We start from the raw sequence: 25141 nt of genomic DNA on the forward strand, positions 1-25141 counted from the left end.
AGCATTGTTGTGGGTCCTCCAGACAGACTGCATGCCTGGGAAGAAGAAACTGAAGCTGGTTTAGAATTGAAAATAATAACTTGACTTGAATTGATGAAAACTATTGGTGATAAATAAGCAAGGTAGTTGGATAAATAAGCAAGGTAGTTTCTCTCTCTCTCTCTCTCTCTCTCTCACTCTCACTCTCACACACACACACACACACACACACACACACACACACACACACACACACACACACACACACACACACACACAAAACTACTCAAATGTTGTACATTTACTTATGGTTAAAAAAAGGATCTCAATTTAAATAAGTGATGTGCTTACTTGAGCTTATCCTTTTAGTTGACCTTGTACCAGTGAACTGTACTGTCATGAAACTGTACCTTTTTCCTCTGCAAACTAACATTCTTCAAACAATCAATCGGGTTACTTTACACCACTGGATTATATATTTATCGAGTCTGACTTTTACATCATAGATGTGCAAATGTGATAAAATACATCTTCTATGATAGTCTTGATCTAAGGCTATTTAGCCTGTCTGTTGTTGTTAGTGTCATTGTAGCACTACAGTTTATTAAACTGAGGATTGCACTGTGTGTGTAATAATGTCTCTGGGCATTCCAAGAGAGCAACACTGTCTAACTGATGTTGCACAAATGTAAGCTCAGTGGTGGAAAAAGTACTCCCCAAAATCAATCCAGTTCTAGGCAACACAGAAGGGGGGGAACTTTTTTAGTATTTCCACAGAACTCCTCTAATGTATATTAACTAGAAATTCGCGGCGGCTGCGCCGCCGCTCCATTCCTAGGACTTCACGCCCTCCGGGCGCTCAGGCAGGACTGCTCTATATTTGATCATTGATGCTTGTCTTGTAGCGGGGACTCTGCTGCCGTGCTCTGCACTCACTTGTGGAGGCAGCAGCAGCAGCTGCACATGCAAACACAGTGGTGTCAAATTTCACTCTCTCTCTCTCTCGCTTGCCCGCCCCCCCTCCCCTGTTGCCTCCTCTCTCTCGTGCTTAGCGAATGAGCGGACGGCATAGGGTTAGGGGCTGTATTCCTTAAGTCCTAGACAACGACTACCTATGAGTTGAAGTCGATGTAAAGGGGGCGTTAATGGGCTTGGAAGTGGGATGCGGCAATAGGAGGAATGTATATATAAGATGACATACTGTAGTTCAATATTGAAAATGGGTGGTTTCCCCTTTAAGTAAATGTAAGAGTGTGCCAGTTGTAGTCCTAGAGCCGCCATATTTTGGGTCAAACACAGCCTTACACAGGTGTTCTGATTGGAGTAGTAGATCATTAGTTCTATGCCAATCAAACAATTGAAACACCTGTTTGACCCAACATATGGCCGCTCTAGGACTACTTTGTAAGGGTGCCCTCACACCAAAATACCGGAATCCACCAATGCATTTCATTGCGAATGGAACGTTTTTTTGCAGAAATCCTCTACTGGCAGAAAACGCTCCATTCTCATTGAAATGCATTGGCGGATTCCACTCTAGGTATTTTGGTGTGAGGGCACCCTAAGGCTGAAGCCACACCAAAGTACCTATGAGAGTGGATCCCCATTCTGCCAATGCATCTTCAATGGGAAGGGGGTGGTTTCATGCCAGTTGAGAGTTTCTGCAAAAAAACATTGAAATGAATTGGCATTGTGAGCTTGTACATCGGCTATTTTCAAATGGCCTAAATTCCTGTTGGGCTGAAGTGGTTAATGTATATTATTTTGTAATAATAATCAAAATATCTACAAAGTAACTGGTAACTGAAGTTTCAAATAATTGTAGTGGAGTAAAAGTATAATATTTGCCTCTGACATGTAGTGGAGTAGAAGTACATCATCATCATCATCATCTGTTTTAAGTCCGCTTTCCAGGCACCGCTGGGTTGGACTGGCTTCTCGATATGGCTCTCTTCCACCGGGAACGGTCCTTGGCCACCTCATGGTCGATGCCGAGTGCCTTCATGTCAGCCACCACGGTCGTCTGCCAGGTCTTCTTAGGCCGGCCACTGGGTCTTAAGAGTTAAGAGTTAAGATCTGTTTATTTGACAGGGACCGTGCTCATTAATGGACATGTCAGTTTTCACTTCTATGTAAATGAGCCAGAGTTAGCCCGCCGTGGGCTAATTTTCATCTGTAGTCCAGACAGACAGACAGACAGACAGACAGACAGGATCCCCATTGGTGGTGATCAACCCCCCCAATCCAACCCTTGATGCTGAGTGCCAAGCAGGGAGGCATCGGGTCCCATTTTTATAGTCTTTGGTATGACCCGGCCGGGGAATTGAACCCCCGACCTCCCAGTCTCAGGGCGGACACTCTAACCACAAGGCCACTGAGCTGGTCAGACAGACAGACAGACAGACAGACAGACAGACAGACAGACAGACAGACAGACAGACAGACAGACAGACAGACAGACAGACAGACAGACAGGATCCCCATTGGTGGTGATCAACCCCCCCAATCCAACCCTTGATGCTGAGTGCCAAGCAGGGAGGCATTGGGTCCCATTTTTATAGTCTTTGGTATGACCCGGCCGGGGAATTGAACCCCCGACCTCCCAGTCTCAGGGCGGACACTCTAACCACAAGGCCACTGAGTCTTGTCCCCTCTGCGTTAAACGACATCACTTTCTTCACCCAATCATTTTCTTCCTTCCTTACAACGTGTCCTGCCTCTCCTCACCACCACGTGTCCTGCCTCTCCTCACCACATCGGCAATAGCCTCCACTCCCATCTTCTGTCTCAGCTCTGCACTGCTCTTTCTTTCCCTGAGTGACACGCCACACATCCATCTAATCATCCTCATCTCTGCTCTGTTCAGCTTGTCTTCATGCTCCACCTTCAGGGCCCATGTCTCGCTTCCATACGTCATGCCACTTCTGACGCAGGCTGAGTACACTTGCCCTTTCATCTTCAGGGATGGAGCCTTGGATGTTAAAAATGGCATGAGTTCCCTGAACTTCTTCCACCCACTTCTCACCCTTGTGGTCACCGCTAGGTCCACCCCCCCATCAGCGTTCAGCATGTCTCCCAGGTAGCAGAAACTGTCCACCACCGCATACGTCTCCCCGTCCACTTCAAGCCCCTCTTGCTCGGCTGCATCTGGTTGTGGGACTTCTCCCCTGCACCGCTTGCACTGAAATGTTGCAATTGCAGCTTGCAGGCTGCCTTTTACACCACTGCATCTTCGATGGACCCATTTCTGACAGCCCCCGCACTGGATAGAGTTTGCTTGAACTCCCTTCCCACAGACTCCACATGGCCATGCTCCTGACTGCGGTATAACTCCCAGGCCAGCACCACCAACCATGACCTTTGACTTATCCGCATTCACCTTCATCCCTTTCACTTCCAGGCATGTCCTCCAGGCCGCAAGCCTCTCTGCTAGGTCTTCTCTGGTGTGGGCCATCAGTACCAGGTCATCTGCATAGAGAAGCTCCCATGGTAGTCCACCCCTCACTTCCCTCGATACCACATCCATCACAATAGCGAACAGCAATGGGCTGAGCACTGATCCCTGATGGACACCCACCCTCACTTCGAACCCATCACTGTCTCCTGTTCCCGTTCGAACTACTGTGCGTGCTCTGCTGTAAAGAGCCATAACCACCTTGACCAGTCCCTCCTCCACTCCAGACTTCCTTAGGGCCCACCTCACTACCTCTCTTGGCACCCTATCAAATGCTTTTTCCAGGTCGACAAAAGCAAAGTACAACCTCTTCCTCTTCTCCTGATGTTTCTCCTGCATCTGTCGGGTGACAAAGATTGCATCTGTTGTACCTTTACCGGGCATGAAGCCAAACTGCATCTCATCCACCTCTGCCTGTGTCCTCACCCTCCTTTCCAACACCCTCTCTAGCACTTTCATTCCATGCTCCAGCAGCTTAATTGCCCTATATGACCCGCATGCTAGTGGGTCACCCTTCCCCTTGAATAGTGGCACCAGGATGCTTTTTGTCCAGTCTTCTGGAATGTGCCCTTCAGCCACGACACTGTTACACAGGTCAGTCATCCACTGCACACCGACATCCCCTGCCGCCTTTAGCATCTCTGCCACCACTCCAGATGGTCCAGCCGCCTTTCCCTCTTTCATGGCTTTCAGGGCTTTCACCACTTCTGTTGGCATGATTGGGCAGCATTCACCCTCCACTATGTCACATCCCACCTCTCCATCCCAGTCATTCTCCACATTCAGCAGCCTCTCCATGTACTTTCGCCATACTTCCTTCACTCCTCTGCTGTCTGTCACAATGTTACCATCCTCATCCTTCACACAGCTTGCACCGGTTACATCCCGCCTATCCTTCACCATCTGCTTTGCTATCTTGAAGAAGCTCTTTTGCCCTCTCTCACTTTCCAGCTCACGTGCAAATTCTTTCCTTTTCATCTCTTGAGCCTCCCATACTGCTGTCCGTGACACCCTCTTTGCTTCTACATAGCGTACTCTGTCTGCCTCATCTCTAGATCTCTTCCATACTTTATGGCAACGCCTCTTCTCATTCACTGCTCTTTCAACGGTGTCATTCCACCACCACGTCTCGCCTCACCCCTTGACCACCCACACACCTCATCTGTTGCTTCCAGCAGAGCCTTCTTCATTGCCTGCCACTTGCCGTCCACGTCTCCTGACTCCATCGCTTCCTCCACTTCCACTACTCTTTGCTCAATCTTCTCCTGAAACTCCTTTTGACTTTCTACCTTCTGTAGTTTCCACACTTTCAACTTGGGCAGATGCTTTTTCGCCCCCACCTTCTTAACTCGCAGAGCTAGATCTCCGATGACTAGGCGGTGCTGAGACACACACTCTTCTCCAGGAATAGCCTTGACATTCCTGACCAGGACGCGGTCCTCCTTTCTGACCATGATGTAATCTATCGTGCTCTTGCAGCCGCCCGAACTGTATGTTACTAGTTTGGTTTCGTCCTTCTTGAAAAACGTGTAGCACACCACCAGCTCCAGTGCATCTCCAAACTCCAGAATCCTCTCTCCCTCTGGATTCCGTGTGCCATAACCCTGTCCACCATGGACTCCATCGAAGCCACCTGACTCCCTCCCCACGTGTCCATTCAGGTCACCCCCAAGGATAATAGCCTCATCCTGGGGGATCCCGGCTAACACCATGATGGCCTTGTCCCAGAACGCATCCTTCTCGTCTGCACATCTGCCAACTTGGGGGGCATAGATTGAGATAAAATTTGTCAGGCGCTTCCCAATAATCATCTTCACAAAGAGGATCCGCTCATTAACCCTACTGACACTTAACTCTTGATCTATCCACTTTTCAGCGATAAGTACTCCAACACCACCTGTCCCTTCATTGCAGCCTTGCCAAAAGAACTTGTACCGTCTACCGATCAGGCCAAGCATCCTTGCACTTCCACCCTTCCATCTTGACTCCTGAACACAGCAGATATCCACCCTTCTCCTGTGTAGAGCCTCTACCACCTCCCCTGACCGACGCGACATGCTACCGATGTTCCATGTAGCCACTCTGACACACACCTCCTGCTCCTCTCTGTTCCGCTTCCGACCACCCCGCAGTCCATCGGGCCGATGGCCGTCATCTCCTGGATGTAATCCACCTGCGGTGTGGCCTCCTTCTTCATCATTCTTTTTGTCGTAGGCTGATGAAAATGCCCACGGGGTACTTAAGGCTGTACCCCGCCTCTTTTGTGTTTGTCCAGCCATATCAAGAATATTTGGAGCAAATTTTTTGCAGCCGGATGCCCTTCCTGACGCCAACCCAAAGGGATTGATTTTTCTGTAGGGGTTGACTCCCTTAGCCTATTCCTCTCCCGGGGGCCCACTAGGCAGTGGTGCTATTTAACCCATAGTTGGGGCAGTGGTTGGCAAGGCGCCAGGGCATGTCCACACGCCGGTGGGCCTGCGCACCTCACCTATGGGGCCCACTGCCGCTCCCCGATCCCCTACAGTTTAGCCTGGGACCGCGAGGTCCCAGTATCCGTGTGTAGCCACGAGGAGGCACTGCAAGAGTCTTGGCGGTGGAGAGGCTGTGTACCGGCAAGAGGAGACTTACTCACTCGGCTCCTCTGTTCACCCCCCGCAAGGAGGGCTAGCCGGCGGCAGTAGCTGAAAGCAAAAGTAGCAAGCAGGGGCAGCATGCAGCATGCACTAAGCTACAAGCACTTCTACCCAGTACTACTGCACTGACGCATCACACACACCCTGTGTGCAAGCACACATACACACAACATACAAGTACTGAAAACTGGAAATACTCAAGTAAAGTACAAATATCTCAAAACTGTACTTAGATTACTTAAGTAAATGTACTTACTAGTTACTTTACGCCACTGCAACACAGTCTACTGATATGGCACAAATGTAAGATTGTGTGTGTTGCCATTTAACCCCCCCGTTCATCTTATCTTTTAATTGTAGTTCTTTAGCTGTCATGACTGTGGTGATCGGCTTCGAGGGCAGTGCCAATAAAATTGGCATAGGAATTGTGAAGGATGGGGTTGTACTCTCCAACCCCAGACGCACCTACATCACACCTCCTGGACAAGGCAAGTACTGACATTCTCAGGGGCGTCACAAGGGGAAGGGGGGGGGGGGGGGGGGAGTGGGACTGAGTTACCAGGGCCCAAGGTGGAGGGGCCTTAATTTTATACTTTAGCTATTGAAAATTAGCAGATATACAAGCTCACAGCGTGGCACAGAGTGGGGGGGGTGGTCCGTGGCCAAATACATATAATTTTGGGGGTCCTTCACATGAAAAAGTTTGAGCACCACTGACATAGAAACATAGGTTTTTCAAAAAACCTTAGAAGGATTTGAAATATTTAAAGACTTTTCAAAAACAACACTGCACATGCCTTATGACATATTCATATGTCTCAACTTGCAACTTTTTTTTGACAGCCCATACATCCAAACAAGAAAAGTCCTTCAACATCCAAACGATGTTGAACTCACATTTCAGCTTCATGGAAAGCTTGAATTATCCTCTTTCTATCTGCAAAGTGTTTGTTTCATACAAATCCTCCGTAGACATGAGCTGTCTAAAAACTCTGTGCATGTGATTATATTTCTAAGTTTTGGAATTTGGAAGTTTTTGCTGTAAATCACTCAATGATACTGCGTAACACCTGTTTCTAAATTGCACATAATGCAGGAGGCAGCAGGACGTTGTGTTATTGAAAGCTCCAACAATTAAAAAATAATAATCACCTGTATTGTTGTCATTTCACATCTTGTACTTGAGTAGTGACAATTAAAACATTTTGGTTCTGGGTACCTACTGGGTTTTCAGCTTGAGACCCAACAGATGCATCTGGTGTCTTGAAAAATGTATTTGTATGTATTTGGAAACTATACTTGACTATGAAAACCTCCACCGGCTGTCCCTCCGTCAGTCAGTCAGTCCCCCCAGTCTGTCCGTCACGTCACACTTTTGGCCCTACTCTTATCTCCAGCACCGTTGCCCCTTTGCACACACACACTCCTTGGCTGGCAAACAACAACCACCTCCGCCACTGATTTCTCACATCCCCCTCTTCTAGCGCCACCATGAGGTTGCTTGCAGACAACATTAATGGACACTACAGGCCAATTTGTGTATACATGCTACCTGACGGACGATTAGGGAGTCTTACTGGTTTAAATATATTGTAACGTTTCGCGCACCGAGCTGGAGTCGACCCCAGATCTCCAGCTCCGTCAGGCAACAGGCAACCCAAAGAGATTTTTGCGTGATCGTTATAATATTTAACTCATATTTATGATGTGTATATAATACAACACTGCTGAAGTCCTCACAGGAGTCTGTGTTTGCTGTGCAAAAGCGCTATTTGCACAAAAAGATTCCCAGCATTGAAACTGCTAACTTGTTCTATTTCTCCCCATCAGGGTTCCTACCCAGTGAGACGGCCAGGCATCACCGTGGTGTCATATTGACTGTACTGAAGGAGGCTCTCGAGGAAGCAGGACTGAAGCCTTCTGATATCGACTGTGTGGCATACACTAAAGGTAAAAGATTATAGTACAGGGGTCTTCAACGTTTTCATGGCCAAGGACCCCTTAGTTGAGAGAGATATGAAGCAGGGACCCCCACATCCTTGTCATAGATTCCATATAGTTTCATTGTTTGACCGCATTAATGTCAATTTCAGATATTCAACCACTTGAACCGTCAATACTTAATAAACTTGACCTTTCACTCTGTACTTAGTCTGCTCTTGTTCCCCTCTACACCAAACCTCTTTGCCGAAAATAGACGATCTACAAGCTCACAACGTCTCGCAGCGTGAGGCACTGTGAGCTTGTAGATCATCATTTTCACCCCTGTTTTGGTCATGTCATTATATTTTCAAAATGGTTCAAATAGTTTTTCTATTCTTCGTATGATTAAGTTTATCAGGGCTTAGTCTTAAATTGCCAAGAATTTAACTTAGAATTCAGATTGCAGCCAAGTTGTACATGTTTTTCATTTCAGTAAAGCGTTATGAGGCTTTACTGTCCTGCAGTGTGGAGTGGCTATCATCTTCCTGTCTCTCTCCTCAGGACCTGGAATGGGTGCTCCATTGGTAACAGTGGCTCTGGTGGCACGCACAGTGGCCCAGCTCTGGGGGAAGCCCCTTGTTGGTGTCAACCACTGTATCGGGCACATTGAGATGGGCCGTCTCATCACCCATGCCGATAACCCCACTGTGCTCTATGTCAGTGGGGGAAATACACAGGTTAGTAGCCGAAGCCTTAAAGGAGTAGTTCACCCCCAAAATGACTTTTTTTTCTATTGATTAGTCACGCCATGGAGACTAGAATAAATTTACCCCCATTCGTTCCGGATGGGGACCCCCATCCGGAATCAATGGGGGTAAATTTACTCGAATCAAATTTTTGTCTTAGGAATGTGACAAAAAACAAAAAATATTATTGAACTCTACTCTCCATGGCGTGACTATTCAATAGAAAAAAAGTCATTTTGGGGTGAACTACTCCTTTAAGATCTTCCTTGGAGTTGGGCTTCCTTTAGTAGTTAAACCTAAGAAAACATGGTTAGGTTGTTTTTAATTGCGCATCATTATACAGTAGCGCTTGGACACAACTTACTTGTGAGCTGTGAATCCCTATCCTTGCTCACAGCGTAGGGAACCAAGTAAAAATGTACTTGGCTGGTCAAAAGCAGCTGTTGATAAGCAGCTGTTGATATTCGCTGCAGCAGATGTTGATATTTGCTACAAAGAGGATTTAAGAATACATGGTTTTGATGAAACTCTACAAGCCGATTGTATATTTTCCCCATGCTTGGCTAAGACTCACGTTTGCATATGCATTTGTTGTCTAAGAACAGATTGGCAAGGTTTTTTTTCTCTCTCTCCCTGTGAAGGTCATCGCATACTCAGAGCGACGATACAGAATATTTGGGGAGACCATTGACATTGCGGTGGGAAACTGCTTGGACAGGTTTGCCAGAGTTATTAAGGTGTGTGCCATGATTATGTTGTTCAGAAGAATGATCTGTCTCTCATGTGATATGTGTTCCATAATTTTTCCATCCCTCCCTTTGGAACCATTTCTGATGTAGATTTCCAATGACCCCAGTCCTGGTTACAACATAGAGCAGATGGCCAAGAAGTGAGTACCAGCCGTCCTTTATTTGCTTGAAATTGGTAGAGGTAGAGGTGCTGGAATGAGCTAGACCAGTGGTTTTCAACCTCTTTCATATCAAAGTCCATTATATATTTAGCATTTGAGCCATGGACCACCATTTGATGAGATTTAGCCTCTCGGACGCAAAACCTTTAAGATTTTCTTATTGTTGGATACGATTTTGTCCACAGTTCCATGCTGTATGGACATGGTACAGTGGTACTATAGGAGAGAAAACAGGCAAACATTGATCAAAATAAAATATCTTCTACATTCTCTAATTGTGTAGACTTCTTGTATTAAGAAATGCAGATGTTAAACAATAACGTAACTCCGGGGAGCGCGCTCTCGAGAGTTAAAGACCCATAAGGGTCCATTTGGTTACCAACTCTCCATCATTTAGCTGTGGACCACCTGGAACCACCTTCATTGTTAAAATGTAATGGACGTTACCATATATTGATATTGGAATCGTCACATTTCACCAATATTTCTTAATATTGTTATCGACATCAGACTCAAAAATCTAGTATCAGTCGACCTCTATAACAATCTTTCTGTCTGAGGATGGCTTATATGACCTGGTTTGAGTTTACTAAGAAGATGAGTTCAGAAAATATTGGCTCATATTAGGTCTGATTTAGGACTTGCTGTGTGTTTGTGTTTGTATTTAGCACTATTCAAATTTATTTTCAACCCACATTTACAGGGGGAGCCAATATGTGGAGCTACCATATACTGTCAAAGGGATGGATGTCTCGTTCTCAGGGATTTTATCTTTCATCGAGGTAAATCAATTACACTTACCGGTATTTAACATAATGTGCAGTCAAAGCAGCTGTCATCCACACCCGTAAGGTGTGTTCTGAAATGAACATAAGCTTTTCATTGCAAATCTTGGAAGTTTGACACAGGGCAAGGATAAGGAGCTTTGTGTATAGTTCAGGGGTCTTCAACGTTTTAAGGCCAAGGACCCCTTAGTCGAGAGAAAGATGAAGCAGGGACCCCCACAACCCATAGATACCATATAGTTTCATCATTTGACAGCACAATCATCAGTGTATTTTGGATTCATGTCAATTTGTGTTTTCAGATATTTAAAGCTATACTGTGTAAGTTGCTCAACTGGTGGTCTGTAGCAGTATAGCAAACCGCGGTCGCGTTTGCTTTTTTCGTCCGTTTTTCGCTCGCGGACCGGGCCGTCAGACCACCGCGTCCGCCTCGCCTCGCCGAGACGCTTTCAATGAGGTCTCCCGTGTCCTTCTACGAGCAGCGGTTGGGTAGTTACATGCTAGACTCCTCCAGTGTAAACACTGCAGTGTACTTCCTGAAGGCGTGTTTCCTAAACCCACCAGAGAGCCCGGCAGTGTATGTTCTGCGCTGTGATTGGCCGGCAGTGTATAACCCTCGCTGTGATTGGCCGGTAGTGTGATGACGCAAATTTTCCGCGAAAACCGGTCCCGGGCAGGGATCATAGAAAACATATAAAGAGAAGGCTTTAGAAGCTGAAAATAACGGAGTGGGGGTTCTAAAACTTTAGCGATTTAACAGCTAGGACCATTTTAAGATTTGTTTTATAAAAAAAGTTACATGGTATAACTTTAACCACTTGAACCGCCAATACTTAACAAATTTGACCTTTCACTCTTTTTCTTCTCTACACCAAACCTCTTTGCCGAAAATAGCCGATCTTCAAGCTCACAACGCTGCGAGGCGTTGTGAGCTTGTAGATCTGCTATTTTTGGTTAGGTTCTCAGAATATGGATGCTAGGGTTCAAGTGGTTAATATAATAAAAGGAGAAAAAGGTTTCTATCACACAAAGATATGGAGGACCCCCTGTAGTAACTCTGAGGACCCCCTAGGGGTCCCGGACACCCTGTTGAAGACCCCTGGTATAGTTATTACAATAATCTCCCTCCCTTGCACACAGCCATATCTTAGCTAAGGTTTGTATCCAGCCAAGGTTTAATTTACTTTGGACAATCTTTGCATAGTTTGTATGTATGCATTTCTATGTATTCTCTATCCACCACAGTGGATTTCCATGTGAACGCTATGCAAATAGTCTTGATGTAACTTGTTTTTGCAGTTGTGGTCCGGGTGCAATGCGTTGCAATCCTAACGTACAATGTCATTGTAGGAGGCTGCTCACAAGATGCTGAGCTCCGGTCAGTGTACGGCAGAGGACCTGTGCTTCTCCTTGCAGGTCAGAAGAAGCAGTACACAGATGCAGTCCTAGAGGACTGCACTGCATATCCAAAAATAAATGTGACACGTGCTGGGTAAAAAGGACAAATAGAGCAACAGGAGAACCATCTGCATACCGTCTTCAAAGCTCCCAGAATAACGAAACGATTTTATTAGAGGTTTGCATAGGAAAAGGTACAGTACAGAACAGCTCACTGGTACAAGGTCAACTAAAAGGATAAACACCACAATAAAGCTTTAGGGCTTGTTTCAGTTGGGGTCCCTTTTTACAACTCATACATCATTAAATGAATAAAACACAGTACTATGCAGAAGATATCCTCATAAAGGGCTCTTCAGATGAGCAGCGGTTGCCGCAGGGGCTCCCGCTGGGATCAGCGGCGGCCGCGCCGCGGTGAGACACAAACAAACTCGCTCAGTGAGTAAACGCCGCGCGGTATTTCACAAAGATGAACGCAATCCGATCTCTCGCCGCCCGCGTGCGCATGCACGAACGAGCACGCTCCCGGGGATTTCACGGTGACCGCGTACGGTCTGGAACCCCCTTCCTATCTCACCCAAGAGATCAACTGGTGAGATCCTACATACCAGAACGCAGACACACCTTTGTTGGGTTCGTATTGGAATAGCTATTTGAATTTTAATCCTCTGATTGTTTGTTGTTGTTTGGTTTCTATGATTGTTGACCCTACACATTGTTGATTAATTGTTTCACTGACATCATTGATAATTGTTTCATTGAAATATCAATAGTAGCGGCAATGTATCAGGTGTCTTCCATTCATTATGTTGATGGTGAGACCGGCCCTTTTCTATATATACTCACCCCTCCACGTTCTGGTTCATGTATGTACCTGAAAAGGAGACCGCTATAGGTTGGACTTGAACTCCAATCTAAAGTTATTATGGGAGCTTTGAAGGTGGCATGCGTATATCTCTCCTGTTGCTCAGAAACAGTACACCCATGAATCCATCTATATTTACCCCACCACTGTCAGTTGCCTTCTAACTGGTCCCAATTTGTGTGCCCAACTGAAATGCTGCTGTTTATTGTACATGGTTTGTACAAATTCAAACCACAAATTCACATTAACCTGCCTCTACTTTCAATACCATTGATCACAGTATACTTATTAAAAGAATACTGCAGTGGTGGTTTGGCATATCTTGGACTGTCTTGCAATAGTGTCATTGGGTGTCCATGTTTGTTTCCCCCTTCCTCACGTCTTAAGACATACTTTCATTGATATGCAGACTATACACATATATCTTCCGGTGAAGCCCCAACAACCTTGCCAAGTTTAGTTAAATGTCTAGCAGATATTAAACACTGGATATTTAACAGTTTCCTTCAATTCAACGCTGCCAAAACAACATCCCACTGACATTCTCAGAGGAAAGATTGTCCTGATCAGTTACATTTCTCAAATTCAATCATCACTTGGTCAAACAATGGTGATATAGGATAGTAGATATATGATCAACCTGTAGTGTCTTCTCCCTCTGCAGGAGACCCTGTTTGCCATGCTGGTGGAGATCACAGAGAGAGCCATGGCCCACTGTGGCTCCCAGGAGGTGCTCATTGTTGGTGGAGTTGGCTGTGAGTACCCTGTGGATGAATAACCTTGTTCCCTACCACACTGGTTCTCAACCTGTGGGTCAAATATTAGAGGCAGAAATTGTGAAAATAGCCGATCTACATGCTCACAACGCCTCGCAACGCAAGGCGTTGTTAGACAAAATGTAATGCCTCAACTCTCGGTCGCGGCCTGAAAAGTTTAAGAACCTGCCCTAGCATACTCATGGGCGAAAGTTTAGGACAAGGCCTTTCAACAGGAAAAAAGGGTAAGAGTGGCTTCAAACTCGATGCTTCACAAGTTCTATGTTTGGGCTGTTATTGATACATTCAATGAATTCGCATAGGTTCATAGCACAACATCGTTCCATTAATTGTTGATATTCAGTCTTTTGCGTTTCCCTGGGGAATGTACCACTTGACTGTGAGGAGGAAAAGGAATCCATTAACACCACCGGAACTCTTCCGGTAATCCAGTAAATTACAGGAAAGTGCTCATGGAGAGGTCATTGTCCTAATCCTTGGATGGCATATCTGATTATCTAACTACGGTATTAACTTACGGAATGTCTGTCCGTCGTCTGCCGTCTGTCCGCATGCTGACATCACTGATACTAAGTAACAAGAAATCTTGTGAAATACAATGTTGTCAACCAATCATCAAGGACGATGATACACGAAAGAAGAAGTGTCTCCCCATAGTAACAGCCTCACAGCCGCATGCTGAAACAATGCCCAAATAATGTCTGTCTGACATGATGAAACAAGTGACCAAATTTGGAGACGACTGAATCACTACAGTGCCCAAATTTGGAGATGACATCACAGACTGGCCTGCACACAGAACACCATAATAGGGCATAAAAGAGAGCCAGACAGACAGAGATAAGAGATCTCCATATAATGTATGGGCATGAAAGGGACACAGACAGACAGATACAACGGGTATTGCACAACTGGACGTCAATTGCACCAGTGAACTTTTCTGTCATGAAACTGTAGCTTTTCCTATGCAAATTTCTAATAAAGTCTTCAATCAATCAATCAATCAGATAAGAATACATTTAAAATGTACGTAACATAAAACTAAGTAGACTTAACCTAGGCATATTCTAATAAATAAGTATAAATGTACATCCATCGCCAATATGAATAATGATGTATGTACAGACTATCAGCAATGACTATGTGATATATGAGTATACTATATACAGTGTACAATGTCGGTGAGATGAAATAAAGGTCCCCCAACTGTGTGTTTAATGTGCAGGTAATCTACGGTTGCAGGAGATGATGGAGAAGATGTGTGAGGAGAGAAAAGCAAAGATGTTTGCTATTGATGAAAGGTATGCCAGTGTGTCCAGGCCAGTGGTTTTTCAACCACCAGTGGACAAGCCAAAATCTCTAGAACACCTTTATTCATTGCAAAAATAGCCAATCTACAGGCTCACCTTTTATTTGCCGAGCTCCATATCCGGTACCACTTAAACCCTCTATAATTGGTAAAAGATACTTATAATATACGTACTTGATACAGTCTTTTTTCACTCTATCAAATGTCTTTGCCAAAAGATAGCAAGCTTGTAAGCTTGTGAGCTTGTAGATCTGCTATCTTTTGGCAAATGTTCCGCCCCAGGTTAATGGATTTTCATTATCGCGATCATTTTATGATGACCGAAGACTCAATGGAGACTCTTTGGCCCCGTTTAGCAAATCTGTGTGTGCGGGTTTCCCAACTGGTCTTGGGCCTTAAAGGGGAAGACCACCCATTTTCAATATTGAAATATGTCATTAATATACCTTAGAGGAGTTGTGTGGAAATAGAATAAAAGTTCCCCCCCTTCTGTGTTGCCTAGAACTGGAGGATTGATTTGGGGGTTTGTATTGTAAAGTACAATGTGTGATGTCATCAAGTTGTAATTTACAATACAAACCCCAAAATCAATCCTCCAGTTCTAGGCAACATAGAAGGGGGGGACTTTTTTTCTATTTCCACACAACTCCTCTAAGGTATATTAATGACACAGTTCAATATTGAAAATGGGTGGTCTTCCCCTTTAAGCTAGATGCAGAATAGACCCAAACATTTTAACTCAAATCTTTGCTTCTGGTGGTCCCTGGAACAGAATATTTTGAGATGGGGGTCAAATACCTATCATTTTGGGGGTCCTTGACATGACAAAGTTTGAGAACCACTGATATAGCAAGTTTTTTCCCACAGGGTTTTTTCAGAAAACTGTTAGGATTTAGAAGACATTTGTAGAATCGGCCTATATCAGTGGTTAAGGACCCACAAAATGATGTATTTGGCCGCGGACCCCCATCTCAAAATATTTTGTTCCAGGGACCCCCAGAAGCAAATATTTGCGTTAAAAATGAATTTAGGTCTTGCCTTAAGCTAGATGCAGAATAGATACACGCAGCTCAGACCCGTTGGCAAACGAAAGGTTGCGGCAAATCCGATTTATTTGCCACTATTTGTTCACACTGCATTTGCAAATGATAAGATCGGATCTGTCACAGATCTATGCGTTCAGACTGATTTAAACAACGTCAATCCTAATCTGCCCTGTGTCTACATCAAATGGCAAATTCTAAAATGTAATTGAAATAGGAGAAATACTTTTTAAACTTCAGGAAATGAATGCAGTGAAAAAGGAAAAGGATTCGAAAATGATAAAGCAATGACATTTTCTTTAGCTTTTTCTTTCCGTCATAGAATGAGCACACTTGAAGATGAAATGTAAATGAATTATAAATTAATTTGTGTTTCGAAAAATGCTTTTATTCTCGCGTACTGTAATGGCATCAGTGACGCTCGGTTAGCGCTGCTGGTCACGTTTTGGACAGCTTAGATATGCGACTTGGGTGGTTAGAGCTAGGGCATTCACGAATAGTGATTTTTAGTATTCGAATTATTCGACCTCAAAGTATTCGAATAGTCGAATATTCGACAGGACTGGCCAAACTGTCAAATATTAAGTAAGCAAGAGGCGAACATTGTGAAAATAGCCGATCTACATGCTCACAACGCCTCGCAAAAGCGAGGCGTTGTGAGCATGTAGATCTGCTATTTTCACAATATTTATCTGTGGAACCGAGTCACATTACATGTAATACCTACAATTCCAAGTGTCAGGGTGGGGGTCCCCAGTTCAATTATGTTTCATCCACCAGGGGCATTGACAACTCATTCTTATGACTTCCTATCTAGCCAAGCTTTATAAACTATATATATGTTTTTAAAATAAGCGAATATTCGACTTCGGCGAACAAGGTCGAATAATGACTTTGATATTCGAATATTCGAATAGTTGGTGAATGCCCTAGTTAGAGCAGGTTCCTGCGTTCAGACTGAGACGCATCTTTAGAAATCAGATTTGAACTGATTTGAATACAACTGCCTGTTTTGGTCAGTTTTTAAATAAGAACTGGTCCAAAACAGGGATACCAGGGTGGAAGTGGTTAATTTATAGTTGTAGTATAATTCGTGCGCCAAAATGTGATATTGAATTCTAATCTTGCAAGCATTCTTTTGCAGGTGGAGTACTAGATAACATTGTGTTTATGATCTTACAGATTTTGTATTGACAATGGAGCAATGATTGCACAAGCTGGCTGGGAGATGTTCAGATCCGGCTACGTAACAAAGTTAGAGGACTCATGGATTACCCAAAGGTATGTTTTTCTTCATTTAACCCAGCCACTGCAGACTAAGCCAGTGAATATAATCACCAGTAGTGAATACACATTTCTCAGTAGAACAGGTAAACCAACTACAATCACCACAGTGGTATTGGTTATTGTATTAACATACTCAACCATACAGATGGGTCAAAATAATGCAGTTAACAACACAAATGCCAAATGCTTTGACAAACTACAACATTGGTTACTGTAACTTGCCATATCAGAGCTGGGTGTGGGTGTTATTATTCATGTCCCCACACATGCTGTCGTCTAATCTAATGATATGTCTCTCTTGTGCTCAGATACAGAACGGATGAAGTGGAAGTGACCTGGAGAGACTGAGAGCATAGAAGAATACAGGGTTGTACAGCTACTGACTTCAGATGAATATTAAACGGGAACACAAAAAAAATCATACATAAGGTTGTACATAAAATGTGATGTGAGCAAGTACAGTTCATGGGCCATGTTTGAAGAATATATTTTTTAATATTGTTTGACATATTTTGAATAGCAAAAATAATCTACAAGCTCAAAGATGCAACATGCTGTGAGCTTGTTGCGGTAATCTATAGAGGGTATGCGAATGGCAAATCGAGTGGCAAAGTGAGTTTAACGTTGTTTAATGCAATCAGTTAGGACTTTTCTTTTTGGATGTATGGGCTGTCAAGGCCAGAAAGTACTGTAGTTTTTTGCCACTCAGTAGGCTTTCCCGCATAACTTCCGGGTATGATGATGTTCCGCACATACCCTCTATTACAGTGTTTCTCAAACTTTCAAAATATGTCAAGGTCTCCCCTTAACTCTGACAGTGTACAAATGGAACCAAATGGACCCGCTAGGGTTCTTTTGGTTCCATATTCCATTTGTACATTGTCAGAGTTATAGACTTGTATTGGTCCATTTAGACCCCCATAAAGGAACACAGAGTCCCTGCAACCCACTTTGAGAACCACTGCTCCAGGCATTATATTCTGAAAATGTGCTCAAAATAGCGAAACCAAGGGAAATCATGACGTCACTCACTCATCCCCCGGTTCGCGGAAGTAATTTCTCTATGGAGAATAACATTGAGTCATCTTAAAATCGTCTCATATAAGCATTGTGGTCCAAAAATAAACAAAGGTCTCCACGATATTGTCGGGGAGGAGGCTCTGTATGGTTTATGATAGTCATATTTGATACAGTCTATCTCTGGCGAAAATGTTACTATGTTTTCTCACCATCAGTTGTTTCTTCATATGAATCAAACCGCTGAGATCATTTGTTTATGTTTGGAACATATGATGCGATATGAAAAAATTCTATGGGAATTCAGAATGGGGGGGGGGGGGGGGGGGAGAAACAGGAACCAGGTAGGATGTGTAAATTACGTCAATCTTTGCAGCTCTATAGATTTTCACCTATGACATGCCCCAAACAGGGACAGTATCGGATTGAAAGTGGTTAATTTCTTTTTTAATTTTTTTTTTACAGAATGTGCCTCTGTACTGGGAAATGAGTGCAGACAAAGTACTGTAGAGTAAATAAAAAATAACTTTTTGTGTAGTTGTATATACTGTGTTTTTATTTGCAATGTGTGGTCGTCACAAAATGTGGGATTGGGAAGCTCCACATATACAAGCAATACATTAACACTGGCCTATCCTTATTTATCGCATTTCAATAAATTAAAATCATTTTAAATAATGGTATGAATGTGTGATTTATATGCACAATCACACACATCCCATATCTAAACTTTTTAGCTTGTGAGTCGTGACCTAAAAGAGAAATTAGACATTCGCCTGGGACCCAAACTAGTGAAAATAGCTGATCTACAAGCTCACAATTCACACTGCTCGTAGAACACAGATCGGCTATTTTAACTAGGCTACTTTAAACATTTGTTTCCTAATTTGTGGAATTTCTTAGATTTTTTATTTTATTTAATCATGAAATTAGTTTTTTATTATGAAAAATGTTTTTTGAAAATGTTTTGAAATAATTAAAAACAAAATGTAGGAAACAAAAACATTCGGGGACCCATAAAAAATGTGTCCGCGACCCACACATGGGTCCCGACCCAGTGCTTAGGAAACAAGACGCTTATCTTATCTAGATCAGTGGTTCTCAACCTTTTCAGGCCGCGACCCCCAAAATAATCATATTTTAACTGGGGACCCCACACCCTGACGAGCACTAAGAGTTGAGCCATTACATTTTGTATAAGACGGTTCTTTTGTGAAAATAGCAGATCTACATGCTCACAACGACAACGTGAGCATGTAGATCGGCTATTTTCACAATTTCTGCCTTTTAGAAATGTGCTCTATACACTTAAACTTTATGTTGGTTTGTTTAATTTTTAGTGAGAAAACAATGTTCCACATTAAGCTAATCATCTCGGGACCCCCTAAAGTAATTTGGGGACCCGACCCACAGGTTGAGAACCACTGATCTAGATAGTGTCTGATTAGTTGCGCGCCAGTGTCGCGCGCAAAAATAGCCGACCTACAAGCTCACAAGGCGTCGCGGTGCGACGCCGTTTGACGGTGTGAGCTTGTAAGTCGGCTATTTTTACGCAGGTGTTTGCCAACGGGTCTGAGGCCTTAAGCTAGATGCAGAATAGACCCAAATTTAGAGTGAACATTTTTTTTTATTATTTGGTTCTGCATGGCCCTGGGGGTCCCTGGAACAAAATATTTTGAAACGGGGGTCCGTGGCCATGATATACATCATTCTGGCGGTCCTTGACATGACAAAGTGAAGTCTGAGAACCACTGATGGCAACATAAGTTTATCCAGAAAACTGTTAGGCCGCAATCAGTCTATGTGTGAGACATCTTCTCCATATCGTTTGAGAATGAGGGGAGGAGGGAAGGGTTACCCCCAAAATGTAGTTTGGCCAAAATATTTTAGATGGGGGGTCCGTGGCCGGTCACGGACCCCCATTTCAAAATATTTTGTTCCGGTGACTGCTCTCCATTCCGACATGTCGCCACTCCGACAGTGACTTCTTATTGTCGGAGTGGCGACACTTCCATAGAGGTTAGGTTTAGGGTTAGAGATAGGGTTAGTGTCGGAATGGAGACATGTAACCTTTTGTTCCATTGACCCCGAGAAGCAAATATTTGAGTTAAAAGTTTTCACTCTGAATTTGGGTCGAATCTGCATCTAGCTTAAGGCCTCAGACCATAGAGTACCTCAGACCCGTTGGGAAAACGACGCATGGCAATCGTCATTTCCGGCTCCTCCCCCCGTTGCGTCGCTGCTTCCGTGTGGCTCGGCTCCACCAGGAGGCTCATTTAGCGCCGCTAGCAGAACCTTCTATAACCCTAACCCTCTACGCGTACCCTGTAAACAACCCAGAGTTACCGAAACGGTTTAACTTCAACGCGTCAGTCCTAGAAAAGACATGCATATCAAAACGGGTGAGTCTGAACAACTTTTACTCTTGCTGTCGTTGACGTTCCTCACCTCCAGAACGCTTGGGTTTCAGCCGGGGATTTTTGCCACTAAACAGAGTGCTAAGCTAGCAGCTATGCTAACATAGCTTAGTGTTCACTTCAGTCTTTTTGAATGGAGGTTATGAAACTTTGGCTGTTGTTGCTAACGCTGCTGCTAACTGTTAGCTAACTAACACAGTCCAATAGAAATTCTAATTGTATCACAACGCTGGTTTTTGTGACACGACATTACTCTTGTCGCGGCAGATTAGTTTGGATTGGGGCCTTTTAGTGCAACAAAACGGGACGACATCGTGCTTAATTCGGCGTAACGCAGCTAACGTGGCTAACAGTGGTTGTAAAGTAACTAAGTACATTTACTTTAAGTACCATTTAGAGGTATTTTTTTATTTAACTTGAGTGTTCCCAATTTCCAATACTTTTATTTCTACACCACTACATCTCAAGGGACAAATATTGTACTTGTATGCCACTGTTATTTGAAAACATTAATTACTAGTTACGTTGTAGATGTGTCTTACAAAACATACATTAACCACTTAATCCCTATTTAGGCTACATTTCGGCCATTTGAAAATGGCAGATCTACAAACTCACAGCGACGCATTGTGAAATTGTAGATCTGCTATTTCAAGAGATTGTATACATTGGAAAACTTGTGAAATGGACATTCTGCGTAACGAGTACTTTAACGTTTTCTACTACTTGAAGTACATTTTGATACCAATACTTTTCACACTTTTACTCGAGTACATTTTGAATTCCGGTCTTTTACTTATTACAGAGTATGTCTACATGCAGTATTGATACTTTTACTTACTTAAAAACGGAGTACGTTCATCGACTACTGGCTAGCTGCTATCGGTGTTATTAATGGCTGTCTGTCTGTCTGTCTGTCTGTCTGTCTGTCTGTCTGTCTGTCTGTCTGTCTGCCGCATAACATGAATCATAACGGGCTATCGTTGACTTAAGGCCAGTTACACCAAATCTATTTTCACTACTTAACTGGTTAAATGTTAAGATTTAACTGCTATGGTGCCTTATTATGGCAATAAGAAGGCTACTGATCCGGGACCTGTCTGAGTTCGAGTCAAAATGTTGGCCCTTCCGGTCGATCGTCCAAATGATTTAAGAAGAGAACTTAATTCAGAAGTAATCTGACAACTGCTATTTCTTTTGGTAATGATTTGATATATTTTATGGTGTGTGTGTGTGTGTGTGTGTGTGTGTGTGTGTGTGTGTGTGTGTGTGTGTGTGTGTGTGTGTGTGTGTGTGTGTGTGTGTGTGTGTTGTACACAAACCACGCAGTTAGTGCTGTATAAAACTGACAAACAAAAATACACAGTACTACTAGGTTAGGGATCATGTAAGAATGGGGGACAAATATTTTAGTGCTTATAACACCTAGTGACTACGCTTTATGATGGTGCAGAGCATGATAAACATCTATGTAAGTGATACACAAGTACAACGTTATTGTAATTTGGTAGTAGTGATGATTGAAAACCACAACATTTGAGCGTTTTATAGATATGTGTCAGGGATTGGCACACCAGCTTGAAACCCTGACAATCCTGGACTAACCAGTACACCTGGTCACCATATACTAGGTCTAGTATCTACATTAGTGTTGTCAAAAATATCGATTTATCGAAAAGTATCGATTTTGAATATAGTATCGATTTTCAATATGACTTTTCCATAGTTTCAATAATATTGATCAGTTTTTACCTCTCTCGTTGGTTTACACCAACATTAATTTTATGTGTGTCCTTCCTACTTTGGCTTATTCCTAGTTATTTTAAAGGCCTATTTGTACTTAGAATGTGAAAAAAATCAAAGGCAGGCCTTTAAAAAGGGCACTACCATCTACCCCAAGAAGTTCTGTATTTTTCTTTAAATAAAAATAAAAAAATTTGCACTGAAATCGCTTTGGTTGCGTGGTATCGAAAATGGTATCGAGTATCGAAATGTTTCAAAATATCGTATTGAAGTTAGAAATCCAGTATCGTGACAAGCCTAATCTACATCTACATTTTGTTACTCTTTTGCAGGTACATGGGAATCTAACAACACTGCATGTGAGACTGATGCCCTGTGTGATCCAGCAGTCCTTGTTTCCACTACCAACTCAGAACCGCATATTCGCAACCGGCGCTTGTCCCCCGGCTCAGGAAACGGTGGAGGCGGAGGAGGTTGCATTGCTGGGGTAGACCAACAGCCCCGTCGCCTTTCGCCCGGGACCCCCGAGGGTGACCTGAGCAGCGGACCCACCCCGACGTCGCACGCCTTCACCTTCCGCGGGGAAAAGGAGCGCAGGGGCCAGCAGCAGAAAGGCCGCAGCCTGCGCAGAGAAAGCCACCAGAAGGGGTCTGGGCGCGTGTACGACAGATCCCAGAAGCTGAATCAGAAGGAGAGGTGGGTGGGGGACAGTTTGTCACTGCTTAAGCCCCCGCCTGCTTTCCCCGTGCAGGATAGCCCTGCCAAGCTGCAGCCCGCTGTCAGCTACGCCTCCAAGGTGAAGTCGGGGGCTACAGGTGGAGCACTGGAGGAGGACCCTCCAGCCATCGGAGTGCTGCTACAGAATCAGTGGGGCCTCAGTTTCATCAGTGAAGCGAGGCCAGCGGCAGCGGAGGGCACGGCGCCGTGCCCTGCAGCCTCTGCTGTGACGCCACCACCTACAGACGCAAAAGAACCCACTAGCCCACAACAGGGGACGTGTTGCGCGGCCCAGCCCCTTGACGAAGTGCCCGCTCCGGCCGCTACCTCAGTCACTCTTGGCCCATGTCCAGAGGTGGATGAGAGTAATGGGAAGCTACTGCTTAGTTGTCGCCATCTGGTGGAGGCCTTAAAATATCATAATCGTGGTAAGTGCTTCTAGAATAATTCAAGCCACTGCACACCGAAACGAATGGTTATTACGAATGGTTATTTTGTCATATGACGATATGTGTTTCACAACATCGATTTCTAACTGTGACCTTTTTATTTTCTCATAGAATGGAATGCTGTCTGTAACAAACAAAAAGGTATGCTCACTCTACACTGAGTTTTCAATGTGTATCAGCTTAAAAAAAATAATTTCTTGGTTTCAATAGACCTTAACTTCCCTCTGGGATTTGGAAATATTTGAAAACCATTGCAGTGTGTGTGTGTGTGTGGATAGAACAATAGTCGGGCTTGAAAAATGTGCTCCTCAGACCACAGCTTGAACACATGATGATTAACTCTCAGCCCTGTCAAGATTGCTAGGATTGCACACGGCTATAAAAGCTGAATTTCTGTGATCAATTATTTTAACCTATTTAGCAGTTGTCTGCTTGTTGTGAATGTCCTGATATTCTAGTATTTATTTCTAATGACAATATCCAAATTACTGAAGAGTTTCTGAGATCCGTTGCAGCAGGTTATACAAGCAAACCCGCACTTAACAAAGCTTTGTCTTTTCTTTTTAGATCCGAAAAATAAGGTTGTCTGGTATAAGGATACCCTGGAGCAGCCAGCCTAGCAGTGTGAGACAAACTCTCTACACACACATACATGTGTACATACACACAAAAAAGGAAAAATGGACAAAATTAAACTTCCCTTCACACACTGCACTCAGGATTATGTCTTCACACAAAGCCACACTGAGACACTTTGGACTAACTCCTTCGAGATCTACAGCAATGGACTTTTTTAACGCCTTACAGAAGCCTGCCTTAAGTAATTGGACCTGTTTTCATCGCCTCTCATGACGATTTTTAGTTTGTGTAGAGCTGGTCGTTTTAAAGCGATCTCCGAGGAGCTGTCATCCTTTTCTTTTCTTTGAGTTGCAGTTTTACGACCCATCTTTGTCACGTCCTCTGTCAAGCGGGTGGTCAATCACGCACTTTCTAAATCTGTTGTTGTGACCAATCCTTGTGTGCGAACAAACTTTAACAGAGTGATTATTTTATTTGTTTCCCTTTTTTGGGGTATCAAATGGAGAATGTCTTGTACCTGCTTCTATTTCATTGTACGCAAGGGGAATCGTGTTGGCCAACGTTTTGGTTGACGCAAGGGTGCAGTCAGCAGCACAATAGATTTCACCCGTTACCCCTGTCAGATCTTTATGCTGTCCCCCGCCCCCCTTTCTTTTGTTGATTCCCTAAGTGGGTTAGTGTTGCTCATATATCCATAAGGGATATCATGTTAAATAATTGTTGATTTAATTTTGAAAATGAAATGAAATAAATATATACAATTTACACTGGAGGAGGAATGTAAGTGAACAGTATTGCTTAATAAAATGAATAAACTTGACATCTGGGTTTTGGTCTTTTATGATTGTCATTTAATGAGATCATGATAGATATTTTATAGATAGAAATCTATATATGGAGATATATAGACTAGATTTAGTAAAAAAAACATTTCAATATAAATCTGTCTGACTCTGAACCCAAGTTAATAGGCTATTTGCAATTTGGCATGGGAAACCTTTATTTCCAAAGCAAGTGTCAAAAAGCAAGAGATGTATGTGGGTTGTCCAACTACAATCCCCCTGACAACTGCAGTGAGAATGAGATGTTATGGGGGAACGTCACCAACCTT

At 43.7% G+C, this 25141-nt stretch overlaps 2 protein-coding genes across 2 annotated transcripts; both read left to right on the forward strand.

Annotated features, from left to right (window-relative positions):
• Positions 1 to 37: 37 nt before the first annotated feature.
• LOC308309208 (tRNA N6-adenosine threonylcarbamoyltransferase) lies at positions 38 to 18389 on the forward strand. The gene is made up of 12 exons (XM_080754709.1): positions 38 to 143; positions 6427 to 6554; positions 7897 to 8016; positions 8551 to 8726; positions 9377 to 9472; positions 9575 to 9624; positions 10349 to 10427; positions 11781 to 11846; positions 13358 to 13448; positions 14695 to 14770; positions 17004 to 17102; positions 17417 to 18389. Exons 2-12 carry the CDS (start codon positions 6440 to 6442, stop codon positions 17454 to 17456), a joined length of 1008 nt encoding a protein of 335 aa, XP_080610835.1. The 5' UTR covers positions 38 to 143; positions 6427 to 6439; the 3' UTR covers positions 17457 to 18389.
• A 2001-nt stretch (positions 18390 to 20390) lies between these two features.
• Positions 20391 to 24850, forward strand: LOC308309216 (uncharacterized protein). The gene is made up of 4 exons (XM_080754717.1): positions 20391 to 20527; positions 22618 to 23430; positions 23563 to 23592; positions 24019 to 24850. Exons 1-4 carry the CDS (start codon positions 20512 to 20514, stop codon positions 24069 to 24071), a joined length of 912 nt encoding a protein of 303 aa, XP_080610843.1. The 5' UTR covers positions 20391 to 20511; the 3' UTR covers positions 24072 to 24850.
• Positions 24851 to 25141: the final 291 nt, after the last annotated feature.

Source organism: Nannobrachium achirus (assembly GCF_963921795.1).
Source record: "Nannobrachium achirus genome assembly, chromosome: 23".
In the NCBI taxonomy this organism is placed as follows: domain Eukaryota; kingdom Metazoa; phylum Chordata; class Actinopteri; order Myctophiformes; family Myctophidae; genus Nannobrachium; species Nannobrachium achirus.

Excerpts from the sequence above, each read along its gene's own strand:
- LOC308309208 (XM_080754709.1), top strand. The coding sequence starts at position 6,440 with ATGACTGTGGTGATCGGCTTCGAGGGCAGTGCCAATAAAATTGGCATA. Across the intron at positions 8,727-9,376 it reads TCAGTGGGGGAAATACACAG|GTCATCGCATACTCAGAGCG; the intron begins GTTAGTAGCCGA and ends CTCCCTGTGAAG. Across the intron at positions 11,847-13,357 it reads ACCTGTGCTTCTCCTTGCAG|GAGACCCTGTTTGCCATGCT; the intron begins GTCAGAAGAAGC and ends CTCCCTCTGCAG.
- LOC308309216 (XM_080754717.1), top strand. Across the intron at positions 23,431-23,562 it reads CTTAAAATATCATAATCGTG|AATGGAATGCTGTCTGTAAC; the intron begins GTAAGTGCTTCT and ends ATTTTCTCATAG. Across the intron at positions 23,593-24,018 it reads TGTCTGTAACAAACAAAAAG|ATCCGAAAAATAAGGTTGTC; the intron begins GTATGCTCACTC and ends TTTTCTTTTTAG.